The 27060-nt window shown below is 34.6% G+C and overlaps 1 protein-coding gene across 1 annotated transcript in view; it reads right to left on the reverse strand.

Moving 5' to 3' along the window:
- Window positions 1-28: 28 nt before the first annotated feature.
- The window catches only part of fw (CUB and Sushi multiple domains furrowed), a 119051-nt gene continuing 92019 nt past the window's right edge, over window positions 29-27060 (reverse strand). Inside the window, exons 2-18 of the mRNA XM_089645980.1 lie at window positions 21418-21594; window positions 18043-18261; window positions 11495-11590; window positions 10952-11074; window positions 10636-10799; window positions 10367-10493; window positions 9971-10120; window positions 9291-9467; window positions 8814-9112; window positions 7471-7705; window positions 6936-7109; window positions 5956-6135; window positions 5512-5751; window positions 4359-4538; window positions 4008-4193; window positions 1192-1480; window positions 29-883 (exon numbers count right to left, since the gene is read on the reverse strand). Coding sequence (XP_089502106.1) covers window positions 583-883; window positions 1192-1480; window positions 4008-4193; window positions 4359-4538; window positions 5512-5751; window positions 5956-6135; window positions 6936-7109; window positions 7471-7705; window positions 8814-9112; window positions 9291-9467; window positions 9971-10120; window positions 10367-10493; window positions 10636-10799; window positions 10952-11074; window positions 11495-11590; window positions 18043-18261; window positions 21418-21594 — 3317 coding nt within the window. The 3' untranslated portion in view covers window positions 29-582. The remainder of the gene's footprint in view (window positions 884-1191; window positions 1481-4007; window positions 4194-4358; window positions 4539-5511; window positions 5752-5955; window positions 6136-6935; window positions 7110-7470; window positions 7706-8813; window positions 9113-9290; window positions 9468-9970; window positions 10121-10366; window positions 10494-10635; window positions 10800-10951; window positions 11075-11494; window positions 11591-18042; window positions 18262-21417; window positions 21595-27060) is intronic.

Raw genomic sequence — 27060 nt, forward strand, 5'->3', positions numbered from 1 at the left:
TATAATCTTATAAATTTATTTAAACAATATTAATAATAATGATGTGGAAAAAGAAAAAAGAATAGTCTGCGACCGAGTATTAAAAATACAAAGGATTTTTTTTCATTACAATATAATGAAAAAAACTGAAATATGTGAGTGAATATAAATTATAAAAGATAATCTGCATAAATATGTAAACTTACATATTGTTCCATGTGAGAATATTGAAGAATACCTATATTATTTATAAAAATTAAATAATTATGGACTACCATATGAAATTTGGCATAAAACGAATTACTGTAGGTTATGAATTGTTTTTTGTTTTTGTTTTATTCCAATACTACAGGACGCATAGAATTAATTTATTTTTCTACAGTATGTACTATCTATCACTTTTACAACAGTTATTCCTAAACCGAAACCTCATCATTGTTAAATGCCGAATAATGTGCATTCAATATCGATAAGCAAATGATGTATTAACAATTCGTATGTTTAATGGTTCAATGTGAAAGGTAAGGGTAAAGGTAATTTAAAGCACAAGTCTTACATTCAATATAAATACAAAAACTTTGGAACCTTGAAACTCAATATCTCTCAACGCACCGCAACACCATTGATGGTGACTACAGCACCGTTACCATGAACTCCGGGCTCAGGCTCGTAAGTGGTGTCCGAGTCTCCGCTTTGGCTGTGGTTGTATGCATTGTTGTCCGTCAGGTGGTCTCCGTAAGGCGCGTCGTACACATTGTCTTGCACATGGTCATATAGGTGGTTCCCGCGGAAACCGTTCATTCCATCGTGTAGGGAAGCGTAGCTCATGACGGCTGCATTTTGGTCTTCTTTCCTCTCAGCCCCTTCAATGTTTTCAGTATTTTTTACTGGTGTTGCTTTGCGCCTAGAAAAAAAAAACCAAATGTGAACAAGTGAGACAGAAAGCCTATCTGTAATGCCGAAGTGGATCGGTAAAACTGATGTCTGCTGTTCATACTTCAGACGTTTTTCCTGGATAAACCTTAGTAGTCTAGAGCAACTCACAGCGGCTGATGTGTGGAGGGGACGACGTCTACATATTAGAGGCTCTGTGAATATCACAGAACCTGTGAGATCTTCATCCTCAATTGTGAGGATTACTCAGATGCTCCATTACCATTTTGTTAAACAGTAAAGAGATGTTTTTGACATCAATTAATTTAATGTACTTACAATCTCAAGTAGATGATTCCTAATAGGATCAGCAGGAATAGTACTAGCCCACAGCCAATTCCGATGCTGAGCGCCAAGTTACTGGAATCTTGGGTTTCATTCGATATAAGTTCGCAGCTCGGTTCCTCTCCCGACCAAGTTCCATCTTCCATACACTTCCTGAGGTATGGACCCACCCGCTGGAAGTGAGGGATGCAGTGGTATTCCACTCCGCTTCCGTAGTGCGTAGATTCATTGGCGATTATGACTCGACCATTCTCTATCGTACCGGGGTGCTTACAGTTGATGGCTGGAATATAATAAACCAGTTTTAATGATTCCAGGGTGAGCAATTTCACCAAAAAGTGAAGTTTAATATGAAATAGGTATCTAATTATGCATTATATTTTAACTTGTTATTCGGGTCTTGAAAAAGCCCGGATTAAATGGGTAAGGAAAAATGAATGTTGGTAGTTCATTCCAGTTTAAATAATCCTATAATATTCTATTTATCCTCCATAATATTTTTTCTTCTTTCTAAATACATAAATATGTATGTCTTTTAATTTCATAATTATGATTACGATGTAACCATAACTATATATTTGAAAAAATCCTTAATTCAAACAGAAATTCATACTATTTCACAAAATTATTTATGTACGATAATATAACTGTTATTTTTTTCCCGGATGTTTTATTTTAGTGTATTGGGGAAACAAACAGTTTTACAATTTTTTAAAAATAATTACATTTTACATGTTGCATTAACAAGTGAAGTTTCCACATAAAATTCATGTTACATACAGAAAAAAACAAATTGTATGTAAACATAAAAACACTTCAATGAAAATAACTGAGATATATTACACACAGCAGAGGGCGGGAGTATGTAATTAACAATTTAATTTAATTTTCTCCAATAGTAAACTGAACTAAGAACAAATGGAAAATATCGGTGTCTGAAAAATATTGTATTTTGTGCATGTCCTTCTGAAAAATTAATGTTGTGTGTTGTTAATTTTTGAATGTGAGATGTGGAATAGTTTGTTTGACCGTGTGTTTCGAACTGGACAGTGGCAATGAACATTTTCCAGAAGGTAGTTGTCAACAGCTTTGTGGATGATTTTGAATAAATTTTTTTTTGGTGGGATATATCTCTTTTATCTTTTAATGTTGATACTTTGTGGAATGCTAATGAGTCTTTTAAATGTTGGGGTGGTCGGAAGAATTTAAAGTTTAAAGACGGGTTGTTACAGAAAATTTAAACAATTCATCAAATTTTAACGTTAATTTTAAAGTTCTGTGAAAGTCCTATTGAAGTTCTGTCATTATATAATTATGGGCCAGTTGCTTCACAAAACTGAAAAAATAACAGAACTTGAAATTTGATGAATTGTTCAATTCTGTGAAACAACCCGTCCTAAGTGTTTCAGAACCTATTTTTTAATTCCTTCTAACATTTCAATATTAACTTTATATTGGGAATTTCATATTACTGATCCAAATTCTAATATTGAGCGAACGAAAGAGACATATAGTATTTTTCTTACATGAGGTGATCTGAATGGTTTCGTCACTCTTATGATGAATCCTAGAATTTTGTGGGTCCTGTCAGAGATGAAATTTATATGCGATCGGAAAGACATTCCTGAGTCCATTATTGTACCTAAGTCCATTATTGTACCTAAGTCCCAGATCATTGATACAATAAAGGTATACAAAATAAACAATAAAGGTCCTAGATGTAATCCTTGTGGAATTCCTGATGGTATATAATAGAAACTTAAAGAGAAACCCTTAGCTCTAACTGCTTGACTTCTCTTTGTGACATACGACTTGATCCATCTTAGAAGGTCCCCATTAATCCCAATTTTTAACAGCTTCTTCATAAGCAGTTCGATATTATCAAAGGCTTTAGAAAAATCCGTGTAGATTGAGTCTATTTGATTTTTATTACCCATAGAATTTAATATAAAATCTGTGTATTCCAGCTGTTTTGTCTCGACAGACCGTTTTCTGAAAAATCCATGTTGATTTTTTGACATGATCGTTTGTACTGCTTGAAAAAGTTGATCAAGAACTATGTTTTCCATGACCTTGCTGACAATCGGGAGTTTAGAGATGGGCCTGAAGTTGGTAATATTATTTTTGTCCCCGCTTTTGTAGGTAGGTGTAATGAGTGCTTTTTTCCAAATGTCGGGGAAGTTGTCTTCCTCAAATGACATTTTGAATAGCAAGGAGAGAGGATAGGCAAATTGGTTCGAAAATTTTATATAAAATATGGATGGAATTAAATCAGATCCCGCACTTTTATTCGGATCAAGTTTTTTTAAATAATTAAGTACACATGATTGATTACAGTTAATGGTGTGGTATGTAGATTAGGGTTGTCGTCATTATTGTCAGAGTTTATAGTTTATTTCGCTCTTCTTCCATCCACAAACTTTTAATGGTAGGAATGGAATAAATCACAAGATACAAAATAAGCCATTGTAAAACCTGAATTATCATGTTATGTACAAACGTTTTATTAATTAAAAAAAATAAATATATATATATATATATATATATATATATAAAAAATAAATAAATAATGTATGTTATGTATAAAAGTATGAGGAAAGTCATATTGTATTCATCAAGTCGATTGAGAATGGGTGGGATTATCTCTTTAATTTTCTGTTAATTATTCAATAATTAAATTGATATTATACAGGCCACCGGTGTCTTAGTCTATTCAGTAAAAATACAAAAATGTAATCTGATAAAAATAACACATGGAAAAGAAAGGACACTTTTGAATAAATGTATAAATGACAAATTTGTAAACTTACGGATGCAGTTTGGCTGAGCCCCGCTCCACGTGCCCTTGAGCAAACAAGTCCTAGACGTATTGCCGCTGCTGGAGAAGCCCTTATCACAAGAGTATTGAGCTATTCCTCCAACGCTGTACGAACCAATAATAACATTCAGTCCAGCTACTAGCTGCTGCTTCTCCATTGGGTTCTTGCACGTGATTTCTGAAAACGAAAATGCTTAGATCCAGATTTTTTAACTCCCATCATATTTGACATTGTCACCAAGCCGGCCATCGATGCTATTTTTATTTTCCTGGCCCGTCAGCGATTGTTAGACCAGCCGTAGCATAGCCGCTGAGATCATTAGAAGATGAGTAAGGTACTTGCCTACGCATGCTGGTTCTTCAGAGCTCCATGTTCCATTGTCCTGGCATAGTCTCCTGGACACGCCATCCAACTGATAATTCTTGTCGCACTCATAAAGGACAGCCGCCCCGTAGTAGGTTGCGTTGGTGGCTAGAGTCACTTTGCCGTGAGCGATCGGACCAGCGTTTCCGCAGTCAACATCTGAAAAGAAAAATGTTGTTTATTTTGTTTTATAGTCAAAGTTTATTTCACCAGGGAAGAAAACTATATTTTTATGTGTATCTCGATAAAGCTGCCTGCAGACTATCTGAATTCATCCATACTAACTGAAGCAACTCCGTGAAGGCTCAGCCGTCTGACCATTTTTTAAAAATATTTTTGCCAACCCATTTTTTGATTTTTTCCACATTTTTTATTTTATGTGAGTACTGCACAAGAGTCTCAAGTGCTCCCAACTTTCTGGAGCTAGTGAGACTATGGCATCTCCAATTAGGGTTTGTTATGAGGCGGAAGGTAGTGGTGAGGGGTAGGAGGTGGAGAAAAGAATGGTTAGGAAGTACCTGGCTAACTAAGGTAGTGGTGAGCGATAGGAGGCGGAGAAAAGTAACTGGCTATTCAAATCTGGTCACCAAACATGGCTAAAGCTATTTCAAGCAACGTTTCGATTCTGAAGGATGGTGCTTTTCAACACAGTATTTCATCATGATTTTTCGTTTTCTATTTTTATTCCATATATTTTTTTAGATTAAATTGTGAAAATATTAAAGTTAATCAAATGAACCAGCATTTGGACATTTGGCATTTGAACCAGCGTCAGCCAAACCAGGCCTCATAAGAGGGGGGAAGAGGAAGGTTGAAAAGTATTTGACTTTTCAAATCAAATCACTAAACCCCACATGTTTATAAACAAAAAAAAACCCTTCATTTCCGTCATATTTGATGGTAACTTGTTAGTTAAGGTTAGGTTATTACACTTTTCTTCAGTTTTCAGTTATGTCATGGGAACACATTTGACATCTTCACAAAGTTACGATTAGGACCATTTATATTTTTTTGACATTTGACATTGGTCCTTGTTAACTATCGGGCCATTTCAATATTCAATCAAATTTTGATGAGCCGTCAAGCATAATGGTCACAACATAATAATAGAAATAATAATGATATTTCATACATTGGCAGTGCGGTGTGTCTCCGCTCCATAGTCCAGTATCTTCGCAAGTGGATATGCTCTCTCCCATAACTTTGTACCCCCTCTCGCACCGATACTTGACGAGGGCACCGATCTTGTACGTCGTCGATCCGCTGTTGCTCGACTCCAGGGTACGGATCAATGTACGTCCGTACATTCTGTCGTTTCCAGTTACTGACAGGATGCTGTGTTCCGCGACAATTGGCTCGGGGCATCGAATTTCTATAATCATTCCAATATGTGGTAGCGTCAAGATAATTATGTTAAGTATGAAAATATTTAAGCACGGTTATTAAATTTATAATTTATGAGAAACTTAACTTCATTGTCTGGAAGGTTGCTGAGTAAGATACCGTGTTTTTCAACGTCGGTGGAAAATATACTATAATTTTTTTGTGGAATTTTAATAATACAGTGTAGTTTTACCTTCACACTTTGGTGATCCATCACTCCACTGGTGGTTCTCTTGGCAGTCTCTCACGTGTGGACCGACGAGCCTATAGTTGTGCGAGCAGGAATAACGAATCAGACTTCCTAGGTGAGTCGATCCATTCACATACTCGGCCACTCCATACAGCATGGGAGGGATCTTGCCACAGTCGACATCTGAAAAATTAAAGATTGATCACATTGTTAGGTTTAGATCTATTAGGGGTGTCTGGTGGGAAATGAGCCTACGGTAGTAAATGTCCATCTGTTTTAATTATTTTGTTGTTGTTTTGCAATGTAATCTCTTTGAACATCAATACAGCTTTCCTAATGCCGATATACACCATGTAACCTATCAAAAAAATAACAGATTTTGCTTCAGAAATGAGCTTGGACTCCTTCATGTTTTCTTCATTGGTAAATCTTCAACCTGGGATATATTTTTTCTTATTTGAAAATAAATAAAAATCAGACTGGGCATAAATATAACTTATTCGTTTTGTTTATTTAATGTCCTTTGCTCGCATCCCTTTCATTACAAGATATTACATCACTGAGCAGAACTCAGATAGCGGCATTTCAGCTGGAACGCGTGTCACATTACACTATGAATATTTTGACCAGTTTATACGTGCTGTTTCAGCGATGTAGGAAATGCATTGCCGTTCGAAAAGATTACATAGGAAAAATTTTTGAAATCGGTTATTTATTAGTTTTATTACTATTCATTTTCCCATTGCTCCTTTTCCATTAGTATTATGTCCCATGGTACAAGAATTTGACAATGTATGTTTAACTTTGTCTCCTATCCTATGTGGTAAAGGCTGGGCGATATTGCACCTTTTTTGAAAATTTCAGGTGACATCTTCGGTCACGTAGTTGTTTTCGTAATGGACAATGTAATTATTGTTAACTAAAGATGTACAACAAGCGCAAAAAGTTAATTAGTGCAAAAAATATTAAAAGTTTGTAATTACATTCGCATATAGGGGGTTCTCCCGACCATTCCCCATTGCTGTTGCAAGTGAAAGTGTTTTCTCCAACAAGTTTGTGTCCTACTTCACAGTGATATTCTATTGAAGAGTGGACATTGAGATCGTAGCCAACGACAAAACCACCAGGCGGTGCATCGGGCTCGTTGCACGTTATCACTGAAAATATAGACGGGCAATAATGAATAAGTAAAAAGTACAAATAAATAAATATTATATATTAGATAAAATTATGTGTTTGGAAACCAACAATGCAAAGAAACTATGATATTTTTTGTCCTTTGTTATAAATCAATAGTTACTATCGATACAGTTTTTTATGACCGGAATAAACGAATATCAGAAAACCTCTTTTTATCAGATCTTATCAGAAAAAAATTTAAGGGTTTCATATTATGGACTGCAACATTTGTGATAATGATCATTATTTTAATATAAATAATGATTGCAATGCAATAATGGTTCACATAAATAACAACAACAGAGTTGTTTCGGATAAAAGCAGAACTGTTTGACTTACAATCGCAAGAGGGCGTGTCGTGTGACCACTTGCCCTCCCTGGTGCAAGTGAGGGTCTCCACTCCGCCCAGCCAGTGGTCGAGATCGCAGGTGTACTGCGCCACGCTGCCGAAGGTGGTGGAGCCGTTTAGCAACTTGAAGGAGCCCTGGTCTATCTGTGCCGGGGTGCCGCAGTCTACGTACTTGCAGGAAGGGGGCGTGTTGGACCAGTTGCCGCCAAGACTACATACTACGTTCTGAAATATTTTAAATAAACACTAGAAAGATGTTCTTTGGGTTGTAGTACCTAATGGTCACAGTATCGCTCTGGTGAGAGATTGCCTTTAGTAAAACATTACTATTTATTGGTACTTTCCAAATTCCTTCACTCTTCATCCCATTTGTTTAGGTCTTGCAATATTCTGCAATAATGGGAGATACGATTTTGCGTGGTGATCACATAAAATATTCTTGATTTAGAACGGGTAAAAAAATGCTTTGACACTGTGGGGACCAAATTGTTTTACTATCTTATATTTTTTTGTAATTAATAGATATAACGATATATTCTGTGGGATATCCCATACTGAGGATTTCATTCAGTAGTATGGATAATGTAAAGTAATTATAAATATATTGAATAATGTTTTTTCTGAAATAATTATAAATATATTCCGTAGTGTTTTTTGTTCAGTTGAGTGGTTTAAGTTTCAGTTTGCATTTGGTATCAGTATATAATCTATTTCTGATCTGCATATATTTTGTATTCAGCTTTTTATTTGAGATTTAAATGTTTAAATATTGTTGGGTGTTTTGAATGAGAGTGGGATTTTGTTATATAGTTTAGTACCATAGAATAGGAAGCTTTTTTGCCCAAATATTGTATTTGTAGTTGCTTGTTGGATATGTTTTTGACCCTGAGATCTAGTGTTTCTAATATGTGTTAGTTGTTATTTCTTGTGTTTTGTATTTACGAATGTAAAGGAGTATTATTAGTAGAGTTGTTTCATGATTGAAGTGACATTATCTTAAGTTTGTTGAAGATTTCATCAGTTTTAGTTCTTACAGGGACTTTCAGAATAATTTTCACTATGGCATAATGAGATAAGGATAAAGATGAGAAGAAATATAACTACATGAAATTTAAGTATTTTAGTAAGAAACAATAATTTAGTTTTGCTTAAACCAAAGTTTCTTTTGTGACGATTACAGGACAACCAGCTGATCTCTAGTGTTTTCAAACTACTCTATGACACTATATTTTTGTGTCTTTGTAAGACATCATATTTACAAATCTGAAGATTAGAAATAATTAAACAAAATAATGGTAGTCAGTTAAAACTAATGCGCTATCGCAAAACTTACAGGTTGTCCAAAAAGTATGAATCCGGAATAGCACTCGTAAGTAGCAACCGATCCGGCCTTGTTTCCATTCACATTGACGGTGGCCCCCGAGACAGAGGGCGGGTTGGGACACCAGTCAAACAGGCACTTGGGGGCTTCCTTGGTCCACTTGGCGCTGTCTCCGCATTGCCTCTCCGCCTCCCCGATCAGGGTGTAGTTCTGCTCGCAGCTGTACTTGGCCAAGGCTCCGTGAGTTGTGCGACCCTCGGTTAGGGTTACCGAGCCATGCTCTAGAGATGGTAATGCTCCACAATTTACATCTGAAAATGTCAATTGTTAAGGTAAGTACTGAGTATGAGAGGTATTTGTGGTAAATAAGTTTCATTGTTCATGAGGGAGACCTCATGAGATAAGGAATAAGGAAAAAAAACTATGGTGAAAAGATATTTAGTTATATATTATGAGTTTTGTACAGTATAAAATAAATTAAAAACTCACACTTGCAAGATGGCGCTCTGCCACTCCAGAAGGCGTCAGTTTCGCAAGTTCTAACTTTATCACCAATGAGCATGTGTCCCACAGGGCACGCATATGAGATCTGAGCTCCAACGGAATGATTTTTGCCTTCCAGTGTGGTATTCAATTGTTTATCGGGACTTCCACAACTTGCGGGATCTGAAATTTTAAATTAATTATGCCAACACCATATACATGCACACCTACAAAAATAATAAATAACAATAAATAATTGCAACAACATCAGGAGTGGCATAAATTTAATTCGATAAATAGATTTATTTGACAAATAAATAATCGCATTATTTATTTGTTCAATAATCTGTGAGGACGCACAAGTAGGAAAATAGGAGTATATTTTGGTGCTTAGAATAAAAATCGGTGGGCGAGAAGAAAATTTGATATGAAACCTAAAAATTGAAAAGCGAGATAAGTGTACAGGTTTATTGATTATATATACAACATCAACAATGATTGAAGTACCTTCTCATTTGTCAATCCTCAGGAAAAATTAAGATAAACGCAAATGGGCAAAAACATGAAAAGAACAACGCTGTGGGTAGCTAGCCCACCAAAGTACTTTGATTGTGAAAATTGACTATACAGAATAAAGTACATATATATATATATAATACAATTTGACTACTGTCCAATAAACTCACAATATTGGCAAATCCAGTGCAGGTAATCTAGGTTACAACCAACGTCGTTCCAAAGCCACGATCGTCCTCCGTCTAACACCGCGCAGTTCTGTTCCCCGTTGTAGTTGTTGGGTTGGTCTTTCCCCCAGGCTGGTTTCAGAACTACATCACCTGAAACAAACGAACATTACATTTTATGAGATTAAGTTGAGTTTTCTAATTTTTTTTTAAAGAAAAAGAAGTGCAGTTGTCTAATGCAAATTTACCACGTCTATTTGGAAATCTGTATCTAGTGACAATGCATAAACAAACATAGTCTGTGCTCCCAAAAAACTTTAAGTGAAAGCATTTTAGACTGTAGGTATAGTCTATGAGTAGAATAGAATAATTAACAAAATTAGTGAAATTTTGGCTTACCATTGACCCACTTCCAAGTCCTAGAAGTGAGCCCCGGCTCCTTTTGTGCGCCCACCCATACGAGTTGAGTCTTCAGTTGGGCTTTTCTTCTTTCCAACTCTTGCAAAAGAAAACTGGAAGTTGCCCCCTGAAATTTGGAATAGTTAAATCATTTTTTTACTATCAGACTAGCCGGACTTGATAGATGCACACATTATGTTTTAGTAAAGTGTGACCATATACAAGAATAGACAGTGTTGGCCTGCGGTGGGTTAAGAAAATGGTTGTACCTGAAATCCATGAGCCAAGTCTCCTCCCTGCTTGATGCAATACTTCCTCGCTTCTTCGAAAGAGTCACCCTTGTTGACGCCAAACTCGTAGCATGTCTTGTCGTATGCCGCCAACTGGATGTCTTCTGAGGCGCTTGGGGGCGCACAGCGGTCGTTGGAAAACTCTTAAATTTTAAGAAAGGGCTATTAAATACAAAGTTGTTGGCAGTATTTTTTGTGAAACTAGGCATATTTTTCCACATGTCACCTGGGTCACTCTAGTAAATGGTACACAGGGTAGACTGTTGAAAAGATTGAAAAATATTTGTGTACCCACCCTCTGTCGTAAACACCTCTACTTCACACAAAGAAAGGGACCCTTCCACCCCGACAAGCTGCAGGAAGACGTGCTGCCCCACGAGAGGTCTCGCGCAGGTGAAAGTTTTCGTTACTCCTTCATCTGAAATAAATTATGATAATGAAACAAATTTCAATGAAAATATGAAAAAAAAGACAGAAAATAAAAAAAGATGACAGTCGCAATCAAAGATATTCTATTATCTTTGGTCGCAACGTAGAAAATAAAATCAAAAACAAAATTCAATCATTGAAGTTAATGAATAACTCTAAAACGGAAAATGTCACACAGAACCAAAATTAGAAAAAGATTCAGTCACATCTAGGAATTGAGCCCAGGATATTAGCCTTTCCCGAGCTTTGCTCTAACCACTGAGCTAATCCGATCCTATCCCCTGGCCATATTTAACGGTATCATACCTCGACTAAGAACTTACAACATTATCTTCATATTCTTGAATTTAATTGCAATCTAGGTAATATCTCATAATTTATGGACAGAAAATGTTTCATGATTTCTCACCGATTGTACCCGGAAACCAGGCGCATAGAGGGTTCCTCTGGAGATCCGAGCTGCTGTTTCCTACTCTTATTTCCAAGTCCTGAAGAGGCTGGTGACCTAGAAACATTAAGTACGACATTATCAATTTGACGACTTATGGTACCTATTGGTCGGGAGTATAAGGGCTGGCATAATAAATAAATAGGGTTATATAATGTAAATATAAATAATATTATTGACATGATTTTATATTTAATACTAGCATCTTTCAAAAGAAAATGTTTTAAATCACAATATCGTCACCTTAAAGCAATAGTGGGATATCTTCGAAAAATACACTTTTGAGATAAGTATGCAGTTCGATGTAAAATTGTGAGCTCTACATGATGCATTACTGGGATATTTTGTAAAAAAAAAAATGCTAGTGTTACAAGTAAAATCTCAGTATTGAAATGTTCGGTCACTCAGAGCAACACTGAGATATTGATGTTGTCCCACTGTTGCTTTCAAACGGTCGTTTAAAATACTGAAATAAATTCATTGTCTCACTGTACCTCTATAGTTTTTAACAAGTTGGGTGATCTTGGAAGAGAAACATAAAGAAACTGAAGGTGAATACTGGTCAGGAGTATGTAGCAAAGTCAGGAAAGGTATGCAGAGCAAATCAAATTATACCTGTACTGTGTACTAATTGTAAATACAAATGTTCTGAATCTGTTTTGGAAGTTGGTTATGATTCCATGAATCCTAGCTATTAGTGGTTATTATTTTGAGAGAGATGGACATAACTTACGTGTATGTAAGATTTTTTTATGGCAACCTTAGATATAAGTAATAATACCATAAGCACTGCATTAAAAAGGAAAACGGATGTTATGAATCACATCAACAGCTTTTATAGAGTGGAATCGCACTATTGTCGTGCAGAATCAGCTCGGATCTCCAAATATCCAAAAGATGTACAATTTGTACAAATAGAAGTGTGTCTCGGTAGGTAATCTCTATGTTACACACTCTACATACAGGAAAATATTCAATATTTATGTTTTTAAACCAAAAAAGAACCTTTGCGCATTTTGTGTACATTACAACTATAGTACTGCAAATGAGAAATTAGAAAAAACAATAATATTCTGAACACATTCAGAATGTAAAGCTATCTCGACAAGAAAAGGATAAAAACATTCCAAGACCACTGATGATACTGTTGTTGCCATTTATGACTTGCAAGCTGTTGTGCCGTTGCCGAATGGCAATATATCTATTTTTTTATAAGAGCAAGTTAAACGTTTTAACTTCTGTATTTACAATACCAAAACACGACAGGGCCATTATTACATGCGGCATGAGAGTGTAGCTAAAAGAGGCGCAATTGAAATGTCTACCTGCGTGTACACATTTTTAAAAGACCTATGCCGAGGGAAATGGGAAGTGATCTTTTATTCTGATAACTGTGTGGCACATAATAAAAACAATTTTTTATTTTCCATGTACATGCATGCACTATGAACACTTGATATTCAAATCATTACCCATAAATATCTAATTGTTGGGCACTCAGACTACATTTATTATTGCATCGACAGAGAAAAGGTCAGGGTTTTAAAACAAGGCCTAATATTTATTCCAACGTAGTTAGCGATGATCATAAAGTGTTTCAAGAAGAATGAACCTCGTTTAAGTTAACAGGAATGAAAACAACGGACTTCATTGACTGGAAGAAGGTATGTGAGAAGTGGTGAGAAGACTGGAAAAAATTTCTCAATAATCATGGACAAAAATAAATGTATTTGGAATAAAGTTAAGATTTTACAGATCACTAAAGATGGACCGTCAGTTATCAAATACAAAAGCACCTACACCGAGGATCCATTCAATCAGAGTATTAATGTGAGAGAGCGACTAAAGAATGTTCGGAATGAGAATAGTAGGTATAATTTATTGTAGGACGAGCTTATACAGTTCCACCTACAATTCCACCGAATAAAAATAGTGATTTCTTATTTCTTTGCCAAAGTGTGTTATACCAAAAAAACCTCATAATTTTTTTGAATTAATTCAACTGCCAATACAGACCGCGATGTACAAGAAGAAAATAACGATGATGGTTCATTGTAGGTTTACAGGGAATCAACACATATTTGTTTTATTTTTTTGTTATTAAAGTTTTCTGTAAAAAAAATTAAATACTTTTTATTCTAAAGGTTTTCTGTTATTTTTGATACTTACCTACTTTTTATTCTTGCTTTTCTGTTAATTTTGTTACATACTTTTATTCTTAAGGTTTTCTGTAATTTTTGTTACATGCATTATATCACGCTTCTCATAAATAAATTTATAAGCACAAATATATATTTTTTTATATTTTTATATTTTTTTCATTTTTATTCCACCTTACTCCCATACAATTGTCGTATTGACAAACTATAGGAGTGAGTGGGTGTGTACTGTTGAAAATGTATTTATGATTATAAACAGCATGGAAAAACATGCAGAAATAACAATTATTAATTATTTTAAGCAATAATTATTAGCCTGAAACAGTCGTCCCCATTGAAAAAATCTCCCGAGAAACAATTATTAATTCATTTATCCATCTAAACTCGTAATATTATTACTATGCTACACTGAGATAATTTGAGATGATTACCAAACACTCCACGCAACAGTGAGATATTTCCAGATTTACGTATACTTTGTCAAAATTAGTATGAAAAAATTAATTATTTTTCTATTATTACAATTTTGTGTTCAAGTTAAATAATTTACCTCTCTTATACCATATCATAAATCTGCAAGATTAGTTAATTTGATGCTGCTAGAGCTCACGCAAACCTAAAAGTCCTATTATCTCAGAACAGCATTTTTTAAGATATCCCACTATTGCTTTAAGGTGACGATATTGAGATTTTACTCAAGTTAATTCGCTATAAAAATATTTTTTTTTTTAACCGCACAAAAGTACCTTTGCAAATGATTTTTTACAAAAAAGGGCGCTATATAAATTATCAAACGTTATTATTAAAATATATTTGACAGTATAAAACAAAATCTCAAAATATTATGGTGACCGGATAAATCATCAAAATGATAATTCATCACATCTTTAAAAAGTTATATAAAGTCATGAGAAGTGATGATACAAAAACTTTATTAACTGGGTTAAGTAGGTTAGGTTAGGTTAGGTTAGGTTAGGTTAGGTTAAAAAAAATCATCGTTTTTAATGATTTTATATCACTTTTTAAAAGTGTGTTGACTAGTCAATGTGTTGAGTTAGCATGGAACCAATATTATACAGATTAATTTCAGAGCGTTGGGAAGTGTTGGAAGTCAGTTGGAGGTCAAAAAGCGGAACCTTTTTTTTTTTCATGTCTCATCTAAATTTAACACATCAATTCGTTTTCGTAAGTAATTACGTACTCCAATCTCACCGAGATATATGCAAATTGCATGATTTTATTACTTTTACTTTCCTCTAATAAAATCATGGACAATATTTGTAATATTGCTGATATCTAGGATTCCAAGCCGCGCTAAGCTCCACATTCCAACAAATCCGAGCTTTAAATTAACCGATATACCGTGCCTTATAGCCAATCTTTATAGGTATGGCTAGCATTACACTTGTAAGTTTTTTCGTAAATTTACGACTTCTAGCCAATGGGCGCATTGGATTTTCAAAATGCAAGATGCCCATTGGCTAGAAGTCGTAAATTTACGAAAAAACTTACAAGTGTAATGCTAGCCTAAGAGTACCAAATAATAAAGTGGGACTTTATAAATAAATAAATCGTAAATCTATAAAATATGTTAACCTGTAGATAAGCTATAAAGAGGATGGAAGCTTGATAAGTTATAAAATAGTTGAAAAAGTAAAAATAAAATTTCAAGGGATCAGGGAAATCCCACTTTGCTTCAGCACACTCGGGTCATTCGAAAAGTCACTACTTCTTTAAATGGCGCTTTCTCGTTTCTCAATGAGAGCAGTGTGGGCAAGACTGTAAAAGGAGTTATAAGCTTTAATTTTGAATAAGACAATGGAGTGGGAAATAGTAAAGGTATCTTATCAGGAGTACGGTGTTTCGCAAAGTTTGTTAATTACCAATTCAACTTTCAACCGTAAAATTATATTAAATTCAAATTTTTAATTTCATTCTAACATCTCGTAAGCTGCATGTTGCGCGTATTGACGTCGTTGTTAGATTATTTCGTTTTTGTCAGTTTAATTTGTGTAAAAATGAAATGAATAAAGCGAACGTTTTATGGTGTGGGTATATGTAAACTTTGAAAATGTAGTAGCGGATGACTTTCATCAGTTTCCTCGAAAAGCAGAAATACTAGTATTGTGTTTATTTATGTTTTTTCAATGGAATCATAGTTACCTATGTCCTATACAATTCTTATATATACATGATGTCCCAAAACTGATAAGCCAACTCATTATGGACCAGAATATCATAACATGACTAGTAAAAAGACGTAATTTATTTTATGATAGACACCTTAGATCAGTTTTTCGAATGCCACAGCTACAAATTCCATATTTTAAGATTCTATTTTTTACCAAGCAAACCTTTAACCTTGATCACAGTCCAATTAACTAACCTAAAGTCTTAATATTTTTTCATCCTTATCCTTTCTCAAATAATAAGATTTTATATATGTCCCATTTGCTAAAAACTGAATGTCACCCTATCTGTCCTTATTATCTACTTTGCTTCTTCTTTTGAATAATGATTATTGATTAGTTATGGTTTAAATATTGTTACAATATACTGTCAAATTACCCATCTGGTAACACATCTAATACCTATTTTTTCTTTAATTTTGAAATATTTCGTGTTTGTAGAATTACTTTATGTTTGTGATTACTCTTATGTTTGCTTCACTCAATTGTAAATTGTTAAACTCGGTACAGGCTGAGTCCTAGAGAGGTTGATTTTTATGTGAAAAAAACGTGTTTTATGTATAGTGAGGTGCAATAAATAAAATAAATAACCTGAAAAGATATGTAAAAATTGGTCATTTAGTGTAGTTTTAAAAATGGTTTAACCAAATACCCTATAAGCGATTAAATGTGAAATTAGGAATTCGAAATAAAAACTTAAATTAAAGTGACAGGTATTTATTTAAAGTTTTAAACAAACACAAAGAAGATATTCTAATTGCGTAATCCAAGCGAATGCAAGTGAAAAGATCTTTAAAAAAAGATATTTTAATACAGACATTTAATTTTTTTGCTGATCTCAATTCATTTATTTATTGGATTTGCAAAGACCCTTTCCTTTACGCAACAAGCCTAGTAGAAAAAACTATAGGATTTAAATCAAATAAGGATTCATAAATGATTGCTCACTCCTCGTGCATAATGCTGTCATCGTTTTGAAATCACTTTACCCTGCGTGTCACCAAAGGCACATCGTTCAAAAGCTTTGGCTTCTAAAAAATTGTCCCGTTTAGACTTCAGGTAATTCAAAAGGACCAATTATTTGGCCGTTGAAGATGCCAGTTCACAGATTTATTTCTCGTATTAAATGTGGGTTTTCAAGAGCATAACTACGACGATTATGCATGTTTATGAAGCCTTCCCCTTTTAATGAGCTGTCCATAAAATATTATCCAGGAACTCTGGATGTTACCTATGTTGTACGTATAATATGCTGCAGTATTCTTCTCCTGCATAATTCGAGGTCTTTTTTGTAGTAAAATAACAATATTTTTTCCTCTACGGTAAAGTTGTGTAAAAATTTAAATGTTTTACTATTTTAAAAACTAATCTAATTGAGCAATTTATAAAAAAATATTTTTTCTTGTTTAGGATGGTACATTTATTTAAAATATGAGGGTCGAAGTGGGCTAATAAAAAAATAACTAGTGAATCAGGCAAAAATGTTTTTATTTTACAAAGGTATAAGCACGTTAGTTTTATTTTAACTGTGATCATATAATAGCAGGGTTTTTCAAGGATGCGTAGTAAAAATTAGAATCTTAAAATATGGAGTTTTGTAGCCGTGGCCCAAGATAAACTTATTCGTGTCGATTTTCTCGAAATTACCACTTGAGGTGACCAATGGCAGAGGTGTTCGTTATACAATAAATGGTTCTCGGGGCGGCGGTACCCAAACACGCCTCCCAAATTTTAACCGGATAAAATATAATCTGTCGTACAATAAATAAAAAAAAACGTACAGCTGTTAAAGGACGTTATTAACTTACTTACTTCACAAGTGTTTCCTGATATTATTTGGAGTAAACAATATCAATAGAAATATGCTCTCCAGTGCCTTTTTTATGTTTTTTTTTTAAAATCAAAAATAATTGATTTTTTTTTCTAAACATTTATCCACAGCCGAGTACCTGCCCAATCTCTCACATCGACCCTAGCTCTCCAATTCCTACTGATTGTATATGATTCTAGAAAAAAAAACATTAAAAATATCACCGGAGTCTAAAATTTCATTTACATTTTTTACTCCAAATAATGTCATGAATCACTGGTAAAGTAAGTCCCTTTAACACCTATTTATAGAGAGAAAGATACTTTGAAATGATGGCACGTAAGTACTCACCACAGCACCCCCTGGTCGTAATCCGCACGACGCGCACGGGGTAGTGGCGCAGCAGGTTGACCTGCCACCAGGGCGAGGCCTCACGCTGGGTCTCCGTGCAGCGCGGGGCGGTCTCATCGGCGGCCTCAGTAGCGCGCGCCCCATCGTTTCCATTGGCCGCGCTGCCGCCGCGCACCGTGGTTGACTGATTGGCCGGCTTCCGATACGCGACGTTCGTACCTGCAAACAAACCAATTACTTTTAATTACTCTCACCATGGCGCCAGTGACAGACCACCATTCAGAAATGGCTTTAAATCTGAATAGCAAGGCATTTTCCCACCTACATCCCCCAACATCTCCCCTTCCCCACTACATTAAGCCTCACACCATACCCAAACTGGGGATGTCATTTCCCCACTGGCTTCAGACGGTTGGTAGCAGTTGGAACCCTTGTGCGGTATTCACATAAAATAAAACAAAAAACCAATAAATATGTCATTGAAGAAGAATATACATGAATTCAATTTTATTGGTTATACCCGTCAATGTACTTAATCATTGAAGAAAAATATAATACTAATATATCTAAACGAAACATGAAACAGAACAAGACAGAAAATAATATATTATAAGAAAAAATAGTTGAAAATTGTTAATTCTGGATTTTGAATAAGAACATCGAAAAATATGACGTAAAAAAATTAGCTCACAATGGCCGAGTGGATTCCCAGTTGCGACCGGTACCTTTTTGATTTTCTGTGTCTTGTTCTGTTTCACGTTTCTTTTAGAATTATTATTTTCATAAAATACGTAGGTACTATATTTTATGATGCTATATCGCTCTGAGGAAATGTGATGTTTAGTGAATAGATTTGAACAGCCAAGTACCTATCCAACCAACTTTTTTCCACTTCTACTTTCCCTCCCCTAATTCCAATAGGCTTACAGACCTTGTACCATTACCCGTGGACGCCCGAAGTCTAAAACGTGTCAATAATTAATATTTTTTTGATTTAATTAAAATAATTAATTATTCATTGAATTGTTCAAATTAATTTAATTCATTTGTTTGTTCAAAGAAACGTTTTTATCTCAATGAATTGTCAAAATTTGTCTTTTTCTCTGTTTTTCTTCAAACTTTCTGCATGCAGGTAAGTTGGTACCACGATACACATTAAACAAATGTGAACAAGGAAGTCCAAATAAACACGACCATTTGGTGTTTAAAAAAATAATCTTCACTGAACCTTTGAAACGGCCACCATCTTGAAAGGGTAACTGAACGTACAAACAATTTTACAGACAGACGAAATGTAAACGATAAACATAATAATTGCTTACACATTATTTAGCTTTATAATATTTTAAATTTATAACGCCTTAAAATGTTCAATTTTGTAATTTAAATGAGTTAAAAAAAACATTGAATTTAGTGAAATATTGAAATGATGAAAACAACCACATTAGTCTTATTAATTCAATATAATGATCATTCACTCTCCAGCTAGCCAATAATAATTGCTGTTCCTTTAATTAACAAGATCGGCAATTACATTTTATTTTTGGCAATTTACGCCCTACTGTCGAATTTGGCAGCCATCTCTGGTCCGGAGCCCCTAAATACCTGAAAAAAAACCCTTGACTCTGTGCAAAAACGGGCGGTCCGTTTGATAGATTCCCCAATCTTAACAAACGGACTGCAATCTTTAGAGCACAGGCGTCAGGTAGGTATGCTGTCCTTGTTCTATCGGTATTACAATGGAAGATGCTCTGACGAACTAGCGTCATTGATCCCTTCGGCACCGGTGCGTAGTCGGGATACACGCCAAACGCGCGCCCAACATTTGTACACGGTTGACATTTGTCATATGAGAACGGGTCGCTTCTACGATTCGTTCTTAAGTTCAACAGCTCGGCTGTGGAACGAACTGCCGGCCTCTGTGTTTCCTCCCTCCTACAACATGGGACTCTTCAAGACCCATGTTCACTCCTTCCTCTCCACAAAAAGACCCTCCACACAGCATCCCCAAAGATGACATAGGCCCTGAGGGAAATTATTTTCTTCAGGGCCTCCTGTGTGGAGTTAATATAAAAAAAAAATAATAATGTTTTCGACAGCAGTTAAAGTAACAAAGTGTTAGCGGGATTCACTTCATACAGGGTGCATCAAGACGTGCCCGACAAACTTTAACAATTGATTCCTGATTTTATTTTAATAAAAAATATAAATGCTATTTTGGTCTCCTTACCTGCCTTTATTTAATAACACGAACCTTCTAGTTTATTTTTTCCTTTTTTTAAATGTGTATGTACAATTTAGTACGCGTTGCGTAAACATCAATTACCTACATATTAAATGGTAAAATGCCTAAATGTATACCTCCTACTTATAACCTTTAATCTGAATTTTGCGTCTATTTATATAAACATAATAAATTGTGAAATAAAGCTGTATTCTTTCAGACCTCAGATCGTTCAGGCATGACTTGGCCTGAGGCTACAAAAATCGTTCCGTAATCTGCAATATTGTTGTGGATTATTGTAAAAATAATATTATTTCCTTAAAAGTTGGGCTAGGTAGGTGAGATTAGAAATTCATTGAAATTATTTTACCAACTTTCAACACTTTGTCATTCAATGTTGAAAATTGTTATTACTATCGAAATTCTTTGCGTTATTAGCAATTAGGTGCTTTTCTACAGTACTATGCAATGATTGTGAGTTGTGATACGCTGCAGCTAAAGCTGAATAAAATGATTGTATCATTGCACATTGTTGTAGTGTGTACACAGAATTGTTGTGGTGTGCCTAATCTAAACATAGCAAGGCAAGCATTATCCGGAAATAAAACTTTATGATCATTAAAAAATAAAAATAAACAGCGCATTCTTTCCGTAATCTACAAGTATTATAGAGTTTTGTAAAAATTATAGGCGCTGCCAGTTTGAGTATTGTCATTAGATTAAAAATATGACATGTCTTACGAAAATAGATTTAAGGCGTTCATGTAATATCGTTAAACATTATCTTAATACACATTTCATTCTGCAGAGTAAGTAGATACTCCTCCTTAGTAGACAGATATGATTTTATCTTAGATTTTTTGAACAGTTCTGAATCAAGCATCTTGCGGGTTTCCAGAAAATCTTTGTTAAAGAAATGAGGTTTTCCGAAAACCTAGTTAATGTCTTTTGGGTTTTAGGTACTTACCTGACAATAAGTTTTCAAAACTTTATCGTTGGAAACCACAAGCTGATTGTTCGCAAAATAGTCGAGGTATGACATAATAATTATTAAAATTGTTATCAATGTCGGTAATAAAACTGTATTTGGAGTGGATATTGCTGTGTACATAGGTACAGTGTCAAGTAGGGGTGTAAGAATGGTTAGGTACCGCAGAAAGGGGGCTCGCCGCTCCACTGGCCGCTGGGCGTGCAGGTGAGCGTGGCGGGGCCGAACAGCTCGTAGCCCTGATCGCACGAGTAGGTGACGGTGGTGGCGGGCCGCGGGGGCTCGGCGGACAGGCGCGCCACGCAGTTGGGGGCCACGGCAGGCCAGCCGCACTGGCTCTCTGGAACAAACAAAGTTTACAATTAATTACAAATATTTATATCCACATATTATATTTGCTTTAAAGAAGGTTAAACATTCCCGGGTTGACGAATTTCCTGATAATATTAGAAATTTCACCATTCCTATCACAACAAGCTTAAATAATGGGCTTTAAACATTGATATCCATATCCAAGAAAAGGTTTACGAGAAGGGTGTGAAATCAGAGACTGCAAAGCACGCCAAAACTTGAGAGTAAGGGGAGTGCCTTTGTCAGTTTTGGTAATTTGATTTAGGTACCAGAAAGTACTCTGAAAAGTTACTTAATTCATTACTATAAATACTTATGTCAGGCATTATTACATTTATCAAATTGTGGACTTATCTAAAATAGAAGTCAAAATATCGTTTTAAAAATAGTTTTTACGCCAAGAAATCATCATTCCTTGAGGTCTAGCACAGTGAAATCGAAAACTTTACAATATTGGATCGATAGGCATAATTACCGATGATTTGAAATTAAAACTTTAAAATACATTGGCCGTTCCTCGTGTACTTTTTGACTCTAAAAAGAGAGTTATTTAGTTAATGAGGTCTTTAGTCACAGCTAAAAACTTTTGTTTCTCGAAGTTGAAACACAAACAATCTTAGATGAATTAATTAATTTTATGGATCGTGTTTACTATTTTTTTCAATTCTAAGAGCTTAAATAGTACACCTCTATTTAATAATACCAGTTATTTGTCATAACGAACGAAGTTATCCAAAAAGTTGTGCATATTGACCGCTTATCCGACACCTTGAAGGCCGCGCGGAGAATAATATTCTGACCGTGCTCGCAAATACCGCTACTGGATACAGATGACGGATTTCGTCAATATCGTACTGACAAAGTGATTTATCGGTCGTTCGTGCTAGACCTCCTGAGCGATTCACAATTTAGACATAGGAACTTTTAGCAGGCGACACATTACGCTACACGCATCATGAATTAGCATATTTCAGCATATCGCTGGCCATACACTACCAATGGGAATATGTCACGAAAATATAGCGTGGTCCGTCACAGGAATAATTCTCTTTCCCACTTTCTTCAGCCTCACAACATACCCATCTTTGAGGATGACATAGTTCCATTTACAATTGTGACTTTTGTTCATAATTGTGGAAACAACCCAGCCTGGTGTCTAACACTCAGAAAACCCTTCTGAATTTGAGGCGTAACTATTTTCCGGTTTGATTACTTCCCTGAATAATTATGGATGCAAATTTTTATGGGTCCATCTATCAAACTAAGCTGATATTTTTCCCTCAGAAACCGTCGACTACATTTGCTACGTTCGGTATATAATGGTCCGGTATATACTGCACACAATGGCCTAACGGATTCTGGAATGTATTTATTTTATTTAACACTTCAAATATAATATAAATAATATTTAATACGCACCTAACACAACATACGTACACAAAACAAGATAAAAAGAAAACAAATAAAATGGAGAACAAAAGCTGTGCAAGCAATAATGATTTTAACCAGAATCAAACTGGCCCCTATTCTCCGTGTTAAACCTCTCATCACTAATATGAACAGTGTCGAAATCTGGAGTGATTCTGCTCAGCAACAAGTTCTTTTCACATTCCTCTTCTCGCAAGCTGGTTCTACAGGCAGGTAGATAAATAATCTATGCTGACTTAGAGAGAATTTAATTTGAAACACAGAGCTCTGAAATGACTTTTTTCTCGAAATAACCGGAACCACACAAATCTGAAAAAAATGGATAACGGGTTTTCATCTATCCGTTCTGAATTATTTGTTATGAAATCCGAGAAATCCTCAAAAACATTGAATGAATGTGGACAAGCGCAAAATATGGGCAAGGATTTTGCTAAATATACACCCCAGTTCGTCGGGGCGGAATTTTAGAATAAAATATTATATTATATTTATTATATATATTATATTATATTTTTATAAATGCCCGAAGTAGCTTCGTAAATACCAGACGTGTCGGACCCGTACACGTCAGTTATGCACGAAGCAAATTCTTAAAATTCCTCTTAACATCCTGAAGTACCCACGACCAACTCTCTTCAACCATATGAAGAAGAACAACCGTACTAGTCATCAATATGATGTTGCGGTTGGAACTAACTTATGATATGCAGGAAACTAATTTATTTTATCAAAGTATTGCAACGTGTTCCTTCATTATTTACCCACGATCGTTCATACACTTTAAATTGCAGCAAAAGGTGGGAAGGAACGGGAAGGTTTGATGAAACATGAAAATCAGACCTAGTTATCTGACATTTGACTAAGGAAATGTTTCGATTCAAAATGTGCAATTTACAGCCGAGGCGTTGGTTGGTCCGTAGCTCCTTTCACCTCCGTTTGAGGGACTTTACCTACCTTATGAAACTGTTGAAACACAATGACCCAAACAGGTAATATTATTTATAAAATATAAATACATTTAATATTATTGTGGTAAAATATTTGTCATGTTATTGTACATAAGTGATAAGTACGTAGCAAGTTAGAAGATTAGAGTTTATCAGATTTCTAACATCACTTGGTGAAGTCCAGTATCGTTTTAATTTTTCATTCTAAGGTAGATAAAATAAGAAATATATAATGGGCGTGTGACCTTTTTTACGATTTTCCTGATTTTCTAAAAAAAATGTTTGAAAAGTCGATATGTTCACAATGAATTAATTTCATAATAAGATAGTTATTATATTTATTTATTTATGTTCTCCGTATGTTCTGTACGTAAAAGATGTTGAAAATGTCGATGGTCAATGCAGAATCGTTAAGCAGTTGAGTGACCCTGTTGGTTGTTAGGCACATATAAGTTAACCTCTTTCAACGTCGGATTAAGTATATATCGCCATCAATGTATTGAAAGTGTACAGGTGATCATTTGTACACACTACTCATATAAACGTATACCTACCTAACACAAATAATAAAGAAAGGGTATAAAATTAAAAATAGCAAGAAAAAACGTCCAGTGGCGCCAATTCGAGTACTAGACGATAAAATTGTATAATGAATAACTGTTGGTAGGTACCAAGAGACCAGACATCTTTGCATGTGTGTATCGCAGCATATCCGGATTGCAAGTCCTGCCAAACATAGGTGTAAAGTACTCATGCACGTCCCCTTTTGTCCATACTTTGCGTGCAGAAGTTGATAAGTAGTGTACTTTTGTTTTAACTAGGGGGGACATGGAACAGCTGGTGTGGGCAGACTTCGGAATCGATTTTAGCAAGAGACAAATATATTGCACTAGCAAATACATTACATGTTTTTGATATACAGGGTGTTAAGAGAAGTACCTAACTTACTAATTAGAGATTCCCGACATCATTCGGTGTAATTATTGAAACTGTCAAATACCGATTGAAATTTTTAGTTTAAAAAAGTCACCCCTATCTACATTTTTACTCCGAATAATATCGTATGTATGCTTTAAAACTGAACGTTTACCTAAATGTATCAAATGTATTTAATTCCTTTTTCGCAAGTTCTCAGAACAATTAACTCAACCACACATAGACCGGCAGCGCCCATAATATTATGTAGGTATGCTTAACGAGACCAGAAAAGCTCTATCAAGAATCGAATCCGTAACCTCCCGATTCGAAGTCGTATACGCAGACCATTACATTACGTAGATTGTTTTACGTTACGTATATCGTTTTATATTGCGTAGATTGTTTGATGTATTTTAGTGAAATCGTGGGAGTTTAAGCGACTGGGATCCAATATTAAAAAAAATTTGATTACTTCATTGAAAACGCCCAAAAAGCAATCTATCTAATATTGATCACTTTCTTTTTCATATCCATTGACGATAGTTTCGACTTTAAGATGTAGTAAGGAAAACCAATTTATTGGTACTGACAATTATTTGTACGTTACGCAGATATAGTTTACATTAATTAAATTTTTTTCATGAAAATAAGTTGCAAGTTATGCTTTAAAATATTACGACGAATTATATTTGTTTGCAATATGTTTCGTACGTATGAAAACTGAATTCTTTCAAGAAAAGCCTACAAATACAATATTGTATCAGTAATTAAATTCTATATTGTATTATTGTTTGCCTTTCTTGAAAGAATTGAGTTTTTATAAGGCCAAAACCATTTTTTTCACATTCATATTGCGTATGTGATGTCTCACATAAGCGGCGCTATATAAATTAGCCAAGAATAAATAAATAAAAATTGTGTTTTGTAAAATAATTAAATTAACGCCATTTCTGAACGCGTACATTATAACGTACATTACGTTTACCCCAAGATATGCCACCCTCAAGAGTGAAAGCCAAATACAGTTTACAAAAATGATTGCATTGATTAGTAACTTTCATTAGTTAACCTAATTGACTATATTTTTCATACACGATCGCAGAATCATGATCGAGTGCCGTGACGCGATCAGCTTCTTGTAATAATGCATAATTGCTGGAGCGCAAAAATCACCATCCGATTTCCGTTTTCTTTCAATACCTTTGTTTATTAGCTAAATTCTACAACTTTTTTGTCCAGCGGGAAATCAAATTCATTGTTTTTAAGTGAAACTTAAAGCAAATAATCAATCACGATTATTGTAAGTTGTGTGTTTGAAAAAGCCTGTTTATACAGTCATGATGTAAAATAGTTGATATAACTTTCGTTTTACTTCAATGTTATAACCACGGTTCCATGATAACTCAACACACTTTTAAAAAGTGATATAAGTCATTAGAAACGATGAAACAATTTTTTTTAACCTAACCTAACCTACTTAACCCAGTTAATAAAGTTTTTGTTTCATCACTGTTCATGACTTTATATAACTTTTTAAAGATGTGATGAATTATCATTGTGATGATTTATCCGTTCACCTATAACCACATGTATGGAAATAGTTTGTCAATATATGCGGAGAAGGAAAAATAAAATATTTATACAGGGTGTTATGGGACGTACTTGACTTTCTTTAATTTGTGATTCGTGACATTATTTGGAGTAAAAAAGGCGAATGAAATTTTGAAATTCGTCGAATTTTTTTCAACGTTTTATTTTTCAAAACCAATCAAAAAATAAACTCTTCCACATGTCATCACTGATACCTCACCCGAACCTAACTGTCCAATACCTACTGTTTTTCATGTTTTAATAAAAAATAAATAAAAAATCAAAAATGTCACTGGATTCCTAAATTTTTTACTCCAAATAATGTCAGGTAAATAATTGGCTACAATAAGTCAAATACACCTTTTAACACCCCGCGTAATGATAAATGCAGATAGATAAATACCTATGTATCTATCTGCATGAAAGCACAGATATGTGAACTTTATCTGGCCATTAGATTATAATATATTCATCAATGCCACCCGTTAATCTTATCATGCTTAATATATAATAATAACATAGTATTTATATAGCAAAGTTTACTGTCATTTCAAACGGTAAGTTAGTATTAG

This window comes from Hesperophylax consimilis, chromosome 23 (assembly GCF_061612785.1).
Source record: "Hesperophylax consimilis isolate HC1 chromosome 23, BYU_Hcon_1.0, whole genome shotgun sequence".
NCBI lineage: Eukaryota > Metazoa > Arthropoda > Insecta > Trichoptera > Limnephilidae > Hesperophylax > Hesperophylax consimilis.